A 14,565-nucleotide genomic window follows, 5' to 3' on the forward strand; every position below is an offset into this window, starting at 1 on the left:
AAACGAGAGAAAACACAAAGACAAAAAAAAAAAAAAATTGCAAGCACACTCAACACACACAAAAACACCGATTTGGGGTTTCTAGTTTCAACTTTCTACTCACAATTTTTTTTTAATTCTTTCTTTTTCTTAACACCCCCGAGATTTCAAACCCCCTCAAACTGAAGCAAAAAGGTTTTATAAGAAAAAGGGTAAAAAAACAAAATTAATTTTCCAATTTAAATTCCGTTTCGACTTTGATCATCTTCGTTTTTCGCTCTCGCCTTTTCTCCAATGGCGTCGTCCGAAGGTTTCACTGACAAGAACACGGTGTTCAGAAAGCTCAAGGCCAAGTCTGAAAACAAGGTTCGATCACTTCCGGTTTCCAGAAATTTTCAATTTCGAGGTTTTTCGTTTGAGGTTTTTCAATTTTTTGTTCAGATCTACTATATTTTGAATTGTTGTGATTTTTTTTTATTTTTTATTTTTTCGGCTTTAGATGTGTTTCGATTGCAATGCGAAGAATCCAACATGGGCGTCGGTTACGTATGGCGTCTTCATATGCATCGATTGCTCCGCTGTTCATCGCAGCCTCGGAGTGCATATCAGCTTCGTGAGGCTAGTTTCTTTTTTTCTTTTTTTTTTTTTGGTAGCTGATTGTTGTTTAAATTGTGATGACTTTGTTACTTTTATTTTTCTTAAATGTTTGCAATTTTGATCATGCAGCTGATTTTGTGTTGGGAGTGCTATGTTTTGACTGATTGTATGTGTGTGGATGAATTTGGAGTAGTATATTGTACAACTCATGTTGTTGTATCACCTCTTAGAGATTTTTCATTTTTGTTCAAATTGTATGGCATAAGCTTGAATAGTTAATGAAATTGGACTTTTAGATTTATCCCTTCTTATGAAGTAGTTTGAAGATGGGAAGATACTGTGTGGTCCTTGAAGCTGTGTATATTTCACAGGGATTTGTAAAATTATATTTTTTGAAGTTTGCATGACCTGTTCGATAATGTCTAAAATTAAAATAAAATAAAAAAAATTCTGTTCTTGTTTCTGGCTTCCTGCTTTCTATCACAGAAACATTTTTTCCCCCAATAGAATCGGTTGGCATGATGTTTGGTTTGCGCTATAGATCATAGTTTCATCTGGTTTTTATGGAATGCAACTTCCATTTGAGGATAGCTTTTCTTATAGCATGATGTTACTTGTTGACTCTATCTTCAGAAACAAACTAAAGTATATTCATCTAAGCTACTCATAAAAGAATAATAATAAATTATAGTGGGACCAAGCTATTATCAAATGGCTTCTTGTATGAAATTCCATGTAGAGTTTGTGGTTTAAGTATGGGGTATGTAATCTTTGTTTTCTCTGATAGCATCATATGTTGCCTTGTTTTATGCTGTTGAATATAAACAAGAGAGTGTAGCTCAATAAGCTTAAGTTTGGAAGGATGAGTGATCATTTAAAGTTGTTATGTTGTTGTGGTTGCTGAGCTCCCACAAAGAATTAGGATTAAAAGTGGAAAAATTGAATAGATGCTTCATTCTGAATAAGCAAAGCCCACATGATGCACTTTTTTCTTTATAGGGAGTGAGAAGCTCTTGTAAACCATTGTTTTATTTTATTTTGTTTTTCCTTATCCTTTTTAATCCATGTAGCTGACCTTATCCTCTTTTTATACATGTAGCCGACATTTGTCTTTCAAAGAGTTATTATAGGGTGTATATATATGAAATAGCTTAATCTAATGGGGGTTCATGATGTACACTTCCTAGCTTCATGGAGGTCTGTCTAATTTACTTCCATGATTTACTTCAAATACTCTGCTTTTGTGCCTTTGCTTTAAATTAATTGTTCTTTGAAGTAAATTGTTATCAAATTAGTTGAAGTAGTAGAATAGCTCAAAGAAGGATGAAGATCAATAGCTTAGTATTGATATGTTCTTTAATATGTAGATCTACAAATTTAGATTCATGGAGTCCTGAGCAACTAAAAATGATGAGCTTTGGAGGAAACAATCGTGCACAGGTTTTCTTTAAACAGCATGGCTGGAATGAGGATGGCAAAATAGAAGCGAAATATACATCCAGAGCTGCAGATATGTATAGGAAACTTCTTTCAAAGGAAGTAGCTAAAAGTATGGCTGAGGAGGGAGTTGCGTCATCATCACCTGTTGCTTCTCAGTCTTCTCAAGGGGCTAATGGACTTAGCGAAGTCCAGACCAGTGGAGCACCAAAAGAAAACACATCAGATAAACCAGAAAAGCCTGAGAGCACTTCTTCACCCCGTGCTTCACATACACATACAGTAGTGTCAAGTGTGGTCAAGAAGCCCATTGGTGCCAAAAAAACTGGGAAAGCTGGAGGACTTGGTGCTCGTAAGCTCACTAAAAAGGTATGCAAATAATTAATTTTTTGTTTCTGATTGTGTTTGGAACATAGAAGTGATATATTTGAATTTAAATTTTGAACTTATGTGTCATTTCATTTACTCAATTAATTTCATGACTTGATTTATTGACATATCCTGTTGAAATGCAGCCAAGTGAGTCTCTCTATGAACAGAAGCCGGAAGAACCACCTGCTCCAGTTCCATTGGCAACAAACAATAATGTGCTCGCTCCATCTATAACTTCCCGATTTGAGTATGTTGAAAATGTCCAATCGTCTGAGGTAAACTCTGGAGGTTCTCAGGTAATTGGTCATGTTGCTCCGCCAAAGTCATCAAGCTTTTTTTCTGACTTCGGAATGGATAGTGGCTTTTCAAAGAAATCTGGCCCTAGCTCCTCAAAAGTGCAAGTAAGCCATATGACTGCAACTTTTGTACATCCAGTATAACTAACAGCCAGTCTTAATGGGAAAAAAAAGTCATGTATGTTTTTCTGATAGAATATTAAGTTTATTTATGATTCCTTTTAAAGTTTGAATCTTGGCCCGTGGTGCTTCATAGTTTTAATAAAGATTCAAATCCATGGAGCAAAATTTAGTTACTGCAGTCATGGATGGTGGCTGTTATAGCAGGGGGACTTTCAATCATTTCATTAAAACTATGATTGTATATTGATGAAACCAGTAGGGGGGTATGTGTGTTCTGGTTGCATATATTTCTTAATGGTAATGCAGAAGGAATTGTCAAGTAACTGGTTCATTCCTTTCAGAGTTATTAAAGCTCAATCTTGTTTTAAGTTTGTTAATGTTCCAACCAGTAACTGTTCCAGCCAGTAACTGGTTTCATTAATATACACCATCATAGACTGCTCTTGCCTGCTCTAGTTATACATAAGCTTTCTTATGTTCATTGGCTGAAAGACATAAGTATTTCTGGTACCTACTGTTAACAACTCCTATTTAATTTTTTTTTTTGGAAAAAAAAAAGGGGGGGGTGGGTTATTGGATCCCATGGAGTCAACCTGCATTTTATTGATTTTGGCACTTCAATAGATGTGATCAATCTTCTCTGAAGCATGTATTTGGTGTCTTTACCAACATACCCATTCCCATTCAGCTAATCCTGTTTTGCTATGCCTAATTGTCAGATTGAGGAAACAGATGAAGCCAGAAAGAAGTTCTCGAATGCAAAATCCATTTCCTCATCCCAGTTTTTTGGAGATCAGAACAGTGCTGCTGATGTGGATGCGAAGGTTACTTTGTCAAAGTTTTCGGTATGTAAAGCTTCATGGAAGTATCATACATTTTATTTAATACTTATGATTGTCCAACACCTTTATTGGAGTGTATTGTTTGGCTTCTTTCATATTGTATCTCTTCACTTGATTGCCATAGCCCATATTAAATTGATTCGAGCATTGAGACTATAGGAGAAGTTGCATTTCATAGTTTTTTGAATAAAGTATGAATGTTATTTTGTGCTCTCAAAATTCATATACAGAGAAATCCCAGACAACTATTTTTGATCTATGGGCTACACTAATAGGTATCAATGCTAATGCTGTACCATGTTTTACCTCTTGTTGTCACCAGGGTTCAAGTGCCATCTCTAGTGCTGATCTTTTTGGTGAGTCGAGAGCCAATTCTGGAGCTGATGTTTCTGCTAGCGACCTCATCAATCGATTATCTTTCCAGGTATTCCTTAACCCTTAAATTTAACTATATTTAGACACTTCAATATTTGTGCCATTCATCATGTCAAATGATGAAATATAATTAAGTTATCCTATTATTTCCCCTATTAATATTGGATTGGATGCTGCAACCCTTCCCTTCATCCCCTTTTCACAGGCGCAGCAAGATATCTCATCGCTTAAAAACATTGCCGGAGAGACCGGGAAGAAGCTCACCTCACTGGCATCCAATTTGATGTCAGATCTTCAAGATCGAATCCTTTAAATATGTTTTGTATCCAAGACAATCCTTGGAGTTTGAATACCAGTCAGTATGCGTCGGAGGTAATAGAATAGTTGAATATACAATTCTTTGAGAAACCAAAGAAAAAGAAAAAGAAACCATATATATTCTCAGGTTTGTAAGAGGCTGGTGTTTTTATATTGTGTCAAAGGTATTGTTTTGAGGTTGCTAATACGCTTTAGATTTTCTTCACCCTCCCCTTTTTGCTAGACTCATTAGTGTCATCTTGTATCTATCGGAAAAAAAGTGACTTCATCTTAATCCACATATTGAAGTTCAAAGTTTATGGGATTAAATAGTTTGTGGATAATAAATAAATTCGGTTGAAATTTAGTATGTTTAAAATCAACAAATTTGAAGTTTTGAACTGTCGACTAGATTTTTAAAGGTTGAGATTTAGTCACTACAATAGCCTCTAACCAGCAAAGTAGCAATTTCTTGTAAACAATCACAATAAATTATTCTCCCTGAAAAATAAATAGGGTTGTCCATGAATATTTGTGAGATTTATAACTACTCTCACTTGGTTTACCCTAATTGAGAAGCTGAGTCTTGTTTAACTCATTAGGCAACTTGAAATTGATGTGATTGTATTTGTTAGTAAATATTGGTCTAAGCTGACCCATAATAAGTAACCAAAGTTATTGCTAAACAAAATCTTAAACGCCAAAATATTGTAAGTCATTGCTGCTGCTGCAATTGGCCAATTGTGTTATGATAATTGCATTACTTTCAATTACAATTAACTATAATTCGAATTTCTTTTATAACTGCAATTGCAATTTACATCAAAATATATAGGAAAACATCAGCAAGAAAGCTCACCTCGTTAACTTGGTTGAGAGTTCATTTAACTGATCTAAAAATTCCAATAATAAATATTTAAAATTTTTATTTGTAATAGTTTAATTATTTTTAATTTATGAGTTTAAAAAGAAAAATATTTATGACCATATACTCATATCACAATAAACGTCTATCTAAATTTTACTTACAATATCAAAATATAATAAAATAAAAAATATATCAAATATAAGTATAAATTGCTGTTTACTCTTTATACAATTATATTTCGTGTATACAAAAAATTCAATTATTAAATCAATCATTTACGTAGAATATATATATTAGAGTAAGAATATATAAAACAACAAATGTATATATGCTGCTAGTTTATTAATTGATTTATTGTATACGGATAATAATTTTGTTTTTTATATATCTCTTACTTTCTATATTAAAAATAATTGATAAAAATATATTTTATATTAAAAGAAATATACAGAGATGATTTCCCTTCATTCTAATACACAAAAATTCGAGAACAAATTACATAAATAAAGTAAATTGGTTTGGAATTTATGCAATTGTAATTTTTTAAAATAGATATTTTTTAGTATATGTAAAAGGTTACCGGTATAGCGATTTACAATATTCAGTGTGTCACAATTGATGCTTGTTAAATTAGCTTAGCTTGTTTTTTTAAATAGTTGATTAATACTCCACCCAAATTTAGAGAGAAAAGTTTTTATTTGTAAATTCATCCCTTTTTAACATAAATAATACTATGCCGTTTGAACTATAATTTGTTGACAATAATGCTCTTCAAATAAAATCATACCAAAAGTATTATAAAACCTAACAACCAAGACATACCTAATAAACTTCAAATAAAATCAACAAACAAAAGACATGACAAATTGTTATATAATAGAACTCTTTAGTGATTTACTCCAACTTGTTCCACCATTCATAGTTGTTGTTATGCTCCTATTTATTTAAGCCATAGTCTGTATTCAACACGCAAGTTTTGAAAAACATGTCTTAATATTCTGATTTTATTTTTCAAAGAGTTCAGCTCATACATGACCTTATAACGTTTATGCATGATCCAATTCCTTCAGAAATCACAGTATCCTATAACAGTTTCTGCTTGAGTAAATTCCAAATCAATTTAATTTATTTACATAACTAATTTATGAACAATAGAAGAGAGAACTCCCCACAATTTAGAGTTACAAACAAATATCCGTAACAAACTCAATCTCTTCTCTGTTTTTATGCGTGAATCTACATCCCCTCTCCCTCCGGTTTCTGTTAAAACCATTTTCACTCTCTCGCTCCAAACCATTTCAACCTTTTTCTCTTTTCCCTTCTTTCTCACAAAGAAACAGACACTTACTTTCTTCACCATTCACGGTGGCTAAGCGCAACAAGAAGAGCATCAAAAGACAGAGAGAAAAAAACCGCCAAAATGCTTGCTTATGCTGCGAAATGCTCCGGACAACGATGCCGCGCCTATTTACAAAAAACCCTACTTCTAAGCATGCATAATGGAGTTTGATTTGTGGTTATTTTGCTGTAATATATAATCAAGGGATGACTTGCTACATAAATTCCATCCTACAATGGTATGACTCATACTGTGCCATTTGTTCATGCAATTCGTTCTTACAATCACAGCCCATGTAATTATATCTTGGACGAGATGTTTTAGTGTATTATTCGATTTGTGTGAAAGTATATATAGATGCTAAAAGAATTAAAGTAATAAAAGTATACAATCTTACCATTAATACATAGATATGCTATATAAATATAGAATAAAACTCTATATCCAAGCAAAATCCCTATCTAAGTCTATCCAAGTTGTTATAACAACTTTTCAAATCAGGCGCTTCTTCTACGTTTCTTTCTCCTTTTCCTTCTCCTCCTCCTCGCATTTCTTCTCCTTCTTACAAATTCGTGTAGGTTCTTCTCCCTCTTTCTCCTCCTCCTCCTCTTTCTTCTTCTTCTTCCGCACGCAAAATTTTCTTCTTTCCTTCTTTTTCTCATCTTCTTTCTTCTCCTCTTATCAATTCAATTCAGAACACTTGCCTCTATTCAATTCAATTCAATTCATAATTAACTGAATATGTTATTAAGATGAAATAATTGTATAGTACTAAATGAACGGAACATTATCTATTATATAAAATCAAATTCAAAACAGCCTTTTGCATAATAAACCAAACACGTTATTAAGGTAAAATAATTGTATAATATTAAATGAACAAAACATTATCCATTATATAAAATCAAATTCAAAACGCATGTGTCTGCAATTTAGAGATTATCAATTTAATTTAGAACACCTGCATCTATTCAATTCAATTCATAATGAACTTATTAAGGTGAAACAATTATATAGTACTAAATGAACGGAACATTATCCATTATATAAAATCAAATTCAGAATAGTTTTCTACATAATGAACCGAACACGTTATTAAGGTGAAACAATTGTATAGTACTAAATGAACAGAATATTATCCATTATATAAAATCAAATTCAAAACACCTGTGTCTACAATTTAAAAATTATCAATTCAATTCAATTCAGAATACCTGCGTCTATTCAATTCAATTCAATTCAATTTAGCAATTGTATTCCATTCAAATCGATTAAAAAATAATCTATTAGCAAAATGTTGGTGTTGCTGGTAATGACAATAACAAAAGAGGAGGAGAAAAAGAAGAAGAATCTGCGTACGCGAAGGAGAAGGGGGAGGGGGAGGACCGGAGGAGGTATGCATGAATTTGAAAGAAAAAGAAGAGGACGTATGCGTGTATTTGAAAGAAGAAGAAGCACGGGGAGGAGAAGAAGAAAAAGTGCGTGTAATGACGCTCTTTTAGTGAGAGTGGTTTTTGTTGGTGTTTGACCTATTTGGATAAACTTGGATGAAAAAATACTCGGATGTGTAGTAACACCAAAAAATATAAATGATACTAATTGATCTAATATTGATTTTAATTTATTCTCTAACATCTCCCCTCAAACTCAAGTGGGAGCTAAGGATACCATCTTGAGTTTGGATACCAAAGTCTGAAAACAAGTCGGATGATGAGCCTTCGTGAAGATATCAGTAGTCTGATTCAGTGTTCCAACAACGATTAGACGAATAGCATCAACAAGGATGTGTTTCCGAACAAAGTGACAATCAATCTCAATGTGTTTGGTGTGTTCATGAAACACATCATTATGAGCAATCTGAATAGCACTGCGATTGTCACAAAAAATATTAGTTGAGGATGACTACGGTGTACCCAAGTCTTCGAGAAGCCAACTAATCGAGACAACCTCAGCAGTGGTGTCAGCGAGAGCACGGTATTCAACTTTCGTGCTTGATCGAGCATTGAACATTTGCTTCTTAGCTCGCCAGAAAATGAGAGAGTCACCAAGAAACAAACAATAACCAGTAGTAGAATGACGATCGGTGAGATTACTAGCCCAATCAGCATCTGAGTACGCTTGAAGGGATAAAGATGAATGGGCAAAAAAATAAACATCATGAAATATGGTGTCTTGGATGTAGCGAAGAACTGCCGCACAGTGAGTAGTACGAGGAGCTGATAAGAACTGGCTAAAAACATAAACCAGATAGGCAATGTCTGGTCAGATGACAGTTAAGTAGACTAGTCCTCTAACTAACTGTCGATAAAGAGTAGGATTATCCAAAATAGTGTCATCCATAGGAATAAAATGAACATTAGGCTCAAAAGGAACATATTCAGTGCGACTATCTGTAATACCGGCTCGAACAAGAAGATCGGAAGCATATTTAACTTGAGAGAGATAGATACCATCATATATGGATATGACCTCGAGACCAAGAAAATAACTGAGAGAACCAAGATATTTCATCTCAAAAATACGGTAAAGGGAGGCTTTAAGATCAGAGATACCATCAACATCATCTCCAGTAATGATCATGTCATCAACATACAAAAGTAGAAGAACAACTCTACGTTCACTTTTATGAATAAAGAGAGCATTCTCATGAGGGCTGCAAGTGAAACCGAGATTGCATATAGTGGTGCTGAACTTGTCAAACCATTCACGAGGAACTTGCTTAAGACCGTAAAGTGTCTTGCGAAGGAGACAGACTTTGCTAGAGGGACAAGGATAACCCGGAGGGGGTTTCATATAGACCTTCTTTTTTAAATTCCATTAAGAAATGCATTCTTCACGTCCATCTAACCGAGAGACCATTTTTTATCGCAACAATGGCAAGAAGAGCTCGAACAGATGTGAGACGAGCAACAGGAACAAACGTCTATTCATAGTTAATACCATACTATTGCATACAACTTTGAGCAACCAATCGTGCCTTATAACGGTCAATAGAACCATCAGAGCAAGTCTTGATCTTGTATACCCATCTACTTTTCACAACTTTTTTATTAGAAGGGGGATTAACCAAATTCCAAGTGTGTGCTTTTTCAAGTGCCTATATTTCTTCCTGCATTGTTTGTTGTCAATTTGAATTTATGGAGGCTTCTTTGAATGACTTAGGTTCATGTTGATGAAGAATAGTAGAAAAATAATGATAATCAAGAAGATGAGAAGGTGGATTTCTTACCCTAGAAGAACAAGTGGAAGGAAGAGGCATGATGGTAGGAGCAGGATCGTCGTCTGGTCACCATCGAGAGATGGAGAAGGCGGAAGAACAAGAGGCTGTAGAGGGTGACTCGAGATAGAACCTATAGAATCATCACTAGGAAAAAAGATCAACATTGAAATTAGTAAAAAAAGGTGACGAAGTAGGAGGAATGGACTCAAAGGAGGAGAATCGAGAAAACATGTGATGCTCCCAAAAGACAACATGATGAGATATACAAATACGTTTTGAGAGAGGATTCCAATAACTATACAAGAAGATGCAATTTTTCTAAGAAGTTGTGGGTAAGACATTGATGCCATAAGTGAAGGGTAGATGGAGAAGAAGCAGCACAGAGATTTGGCATAGGAGAAATATGAAGATTCTCGAGTTCAAACAACCTTTTGACCTTACGTCCAGTCCCGATAATTTGTCTCGTCCGACAGTCCTGTACACGACAACCAAAAAGAAAAAAAGTGACATCAAAACCGAGATCAACAAGTTGACCAACACAAATAAGATTGAAGTTCAATTTGAGAATATAATAAGTATCAGGGGAGATTGAGAGTTAACTGGGAGATAGAACCCCTGTGTGTTGCGTGCAAGAGAGAACTATTAGCAATATTGACAAAAGGTGCATTTGTGGTGGTAGACAAAGCCGAGAAAAAATGACGCAAAGGAGACATGTGATTAAAGCAATCGGAGTCAAAATACCATTTAGAATTACCTGGTGGAGTCGAAAAAACAACAAGAGTATTACCAGAAAGGGAGAGAAGATGCGTAAGAATAGATGCAATATCAGAGAGAGAAACTGGGATGAGAATGATACTCGAAGTGACCAAGACGTGGTAGGCGAGTAGGACAAGCAGTAATAAAATGTTCTTTGACCTTTCTGTTGACATTTGTGACATTCAACAGAAGGAGAGTCTGAGAAGAGTTTCCTAGAACAGTTACAGTTTCGACAGAATTTATCCTTTCTGTTTTTGGCAGCAAAAACATCTGACTTTTCCATAATAGTAGGCACAAAGATCAAAGAGAGGAGAGAAAAACTGCAAATTCGGGATCGAAAATGAGAAAACAAACGACAAAATCGAAAAAAGCTCACCAAAAACACGGACAAAAAGTATACAAAAATGACGAGACGAAGAGAATGATGGCGGCGGTGACGAACTAAGGCATCGGAAAGGGATCAAAAAACACGGACAAAAATAATGCCGGAGGGAACAAACCAAAGGAGCTATGAACTAATATTCATAGAGAAAAAAACTATCTATACTCTTGATACCATGATAGAAATACGAGAGCAATCTAAAGAAAGGGTTTTAGTGTATTATTTAGTCAATGTGAAAAAATATAATGTATAAAGAGTATATATAAATACTAAAAGAATTAGAGTAATAAAAATATACAATTCTATAATTAATATACAGATATATTATATAAATATAAATAATATTAATTGATTTAGTATTGATTCTAATTTATTCTCTAACAATGGCATTGTCCATGTAGTAGCAAAATCAATCTTTATTATTAGATTTTGAAGTCTTGAATAATGTGGGATTTTAGGAAGTAATTATCATTCAGAGAGTAGTTACTGTGCTATTTGTGTGCACTGTGCGAAAACATCGATCCTTCGTTATATACACCCAGATCTCCTTTTAAACCTTCAAGGTTTGTTCACAAGTTGAGCAGTATTCTTTTTATTTTTTTTTCAATTTTTATTTATTCTTTTCGATTGAATTGTAATGATTGTAAAACTAGGATACTGTGTTTTATAATCCACTGTGTTGTTGATTAGTTAAATTAGCCTTTGGGATGTTTGTGAATCAATGACTATCCTTTTTACAGCTTTTTCACCTAATTTTGAAAAAGGCAAGCAGGTGATGCTCATGAATTCATGCATGCTACCTTTGATAAGATTAAAAAGTGTTTACTAGATGAGGATGCTAATCTTGTCCGACAGAGTCTTTGGAGGAAAAATTGTTAGTAAGGTATGTCAGAATTGCACTTTGGTATGATCACTTAGAACTGTAATTTTCTCTTTAAAATCTATCATCATACAATAGCATTTGGATGTTATGTTTACAAACACCCCAAATTGCATTTTTATCTTTATACTCTATGATCATACAATACTTTGGTGTAATTGTTTTCGACCCTTTTATGGCTGTGAATAAATCTTAATACATTATTTTAATTTGGTGATTGTTATGCTTGTCTTCAGCTGCGATGTTGTAAGTGTCGTTATGTTTCTAATACATACGACCCGCTAACTGACCTGAGTTTAGAGATAAAAGATGTGAAAACAGTTGAGCGTGCACTTGATTCATTAACCAGGGTGGAAATGATTGATGATCAAAAAGTTAAATGTGGAGAACAGGTTTTTAAAGAGAAGCAATTTTTGTTGAATGAAACACCTCAGATTACAGTATTCCATTTGAAGAGGATTAAGAAGGACCAAACAAGCAACACGGCCAGAAAGATTGATAAGTATGTCTATTACAAATTTGACTTGAATCTACAGTCTTATACCTCCTCCCAGAATTAGGAAAATGTAAGCTTAATAATTGCGATTTCTTACATTATATACTCTTTTCTAGCTGACTCTATTTATTTTTATGTGAATGTTATCATGTTCTTGCTGATTTTGTACCTTTTTTATGTGACAGGTAATATTTAAATATGATCTATATATGCAATTGTTGTTCATTCTGGTTTATGTGACAGGGCATTACTATTGCTATGTATGCACTGATGAAAATAATTGGCATAGGTTGGATGATCCACAGGTATAGTTGATATCATTTCGTTAATTATTATTTCAAATTCTTCTTCCTAGAGATTCATCTCAATCATTCATGATTTGCAACATAATTTAATCTAATCTTAGATATTGTTGTTGATTATTTTACACCTTGAATTTTTCACCATGTGATTCAGTAAAAATAATATATCTACAAGCATGAATGAATTAACTGTGATAATTGATCATATATTCTTTTTGGGGAAGTTTATTATATAAACAATTGTTGACTTTGGAGTTATGGTTCCCTTAGTTCATATGATCTACCACTGAGTCTGAGTCATGATTTTTTTTTTCATCCAAAAGTGAGGTGTAATGATATAGAATCCAAATTAAAGTGAAAATGAATAATAAGGGTAGTTTGGATTTATTGATTTGTGTAGATTTGTTTTATCTATGAAAAATGATATTTATATATTTTTTTGTGTAATTTTTTTAGTATAAAAAGTAATTTTTTTTATCTTTCATATTTTATCAATCACTTTTAATTATATCAAGATAAAATAAAAAATATATATATACAAATGTAGCAGGTATATAACTATATATTTATATAAGGAAAACTGTGGTGTTTCAAACTTTAAAAAATTGAGTTCTTTCAATATGTAGTCCATGTATTATTGTATGCAATTAAAATGCGTGAATAATTTTAAAAGTAAAGCAATATTTAGAAAAAGATCTAATATAGTTATTATTTCATTAGCCTGTCCAAACGAACACTTCCTTTTTACGTTCAACCAATGTGACCATATATTGTGCATGTGAACAATTCCCATTACATGTGAATCTTATCAAATCATCTTAACTTGATTACTCGTTCTTTTTATGGATTACTTTTCACTTTCTAATTTTTTTTAGTGAAAATCCAAATCATCATTGCTTTAATTTGCTTAGTTAAGTGCTATATATATAATGTTTTGATGAGAGTCGAAAGGAAATGGAATAATGCATTAAGCATTTTAGAATAATAAATTGATATATAATGTCCTTCACACCGTTACATCCATTTTGAATTCATGCATGTAATACGTAAATTAAAATTTAGGAAGTGTAATATTATATTAAAGCATCCTCTACCCGTACCTTATTCTTGTTAATACTATGGTTAGAGGAGCTTAATTATATCCACCGTGGCCACCACCTTCTCCGCCACCGGCACCACCACCATATCCTCCTCCATGTGCCCCACCACCGCCATAGCCACCACCAGAACCACCGCCTCCACCACCTCCACTGGCACCTCCACCACCACCTCCAGCATAACCTCCACCATTTTCTCCACGACCACCATACCCTTCTCCACCACCCTTACCATGGCCAGCTCCTCCTCCATATCCACCCCCGGCAACACCACCACCTGCACCACCACCTCCTCCTTCTCCACCACCACCAGCATAACCTCCTCCACTTGCTCCACCGTAGCCTTCCCCACCTCCCTTACCAGCTCCTCCACCATATCCACCTCCTTCAGCACCACCACCTCCTCCACTTCCTCCTCCTCCACCATGTCCACCAGCACCAGCACCACCATATCCTCCACCTGCACCTTCTCCTCCACCAGCTCCTCCTCCATAACCACCTACACTACCATATCCTCCACCAATATCACCATGGATAGAACCACCAATGTAGTGGTCTGAACCATAGTTTAGGAGTGTTCTAGCGGCAGAACATATTCCCAAACCTAACAACACAAAGAAAACAATGCTTAGAACCTTAGACTTCGCCATTGGATCACTTGTTGATGAAACCCTACATTGAGAAGTTGAGTATATATAGGAAAAGATTTTGGGTATGCATGACTGGCCTAAGCACATGCATAGAGTTACAAAACAAGCTAATTTATTAGCTCATATCCTTTATTATTTTAAATTTAACAATATTAAATAGAACTTTAGAAAGAAAAATATGAAGGGCAGAATTTATTATTTTTTATTATTATTTAATTATTAATTTAATATTTTTAATTCTGATCATATTTTAATAT

The 14,565-nt window shown here is 34.0% G+C and overlaps 2 protein-coding genes across 2 annotated transcripts; one reads left to right on the forward strand and one right to left on the reverse strand.

The window, feature by feature from the left end:
* Window positions 1–10: 10 nt before the first annotated feature.
* On the forward strand, window positions 11–4,705 carry LOC107477392 (probable ADP-ribosylation factor GTPase-activating protein AGD8). The gene is made up of 7 exons (XM_016097400.3): window positions 11–345; window positions 479–597; window positions 1,944–2,382; window positions 2,529–2,786; window positions 3,524–3,649; window positions 3,969–4,070; window positions 4,227–4,705. Exons 1-7 carry the CDS (start codon window positions 274–276, stop codon window positions 4,332–4,334), a joined length of 1,224 nt encoding a protein of 407 aa, XP_015952886.1. The 5' UTR covers window positions 11–273; the 3' UTR covers window positions 4,335–4,705.
* An 8,807-nt stretch (window positions 4,706–13,512) lies between these two features.
* Window positions 13,513–14,376, reverse strand: LOC127743953 (glycine-rich cell wall structural protein 1.8). Its single transcript, XM_052256208.1, has one exon. The coding sequence runs from the start codon at window positions 14,306–14,308 to the stop codon at window positions 13,694–13,696; it is 615 nt and encodes a 204-aa protein (XP_052112168.1). The 5' UTR covers window positions 14,309–14,376; the 3' UTR covers window positions 13,513–13,693.
* Between the last annotated feature and the right edge of the window lie 189 nt (window positions 14,377–14,565).

The sequence above is a fragment of the Arachis duranensis genome, unplaced genomic scaffold (genome assembly GCF_000817695.3).
Source record: "Arachis duranensis cultivar V14167 unplaced genomic scaffold, aradu.V14167.gnm2.J7QH unplaced_Scaffold_165934, whole genome shotgun sequence".
NCBI classification, from domain to species: Eukaryota; Viridiplantae; Streptophyta; class Magnoliopsida; order Fabales; family Fabaceae; genus Arachis; species Arachis duranensis.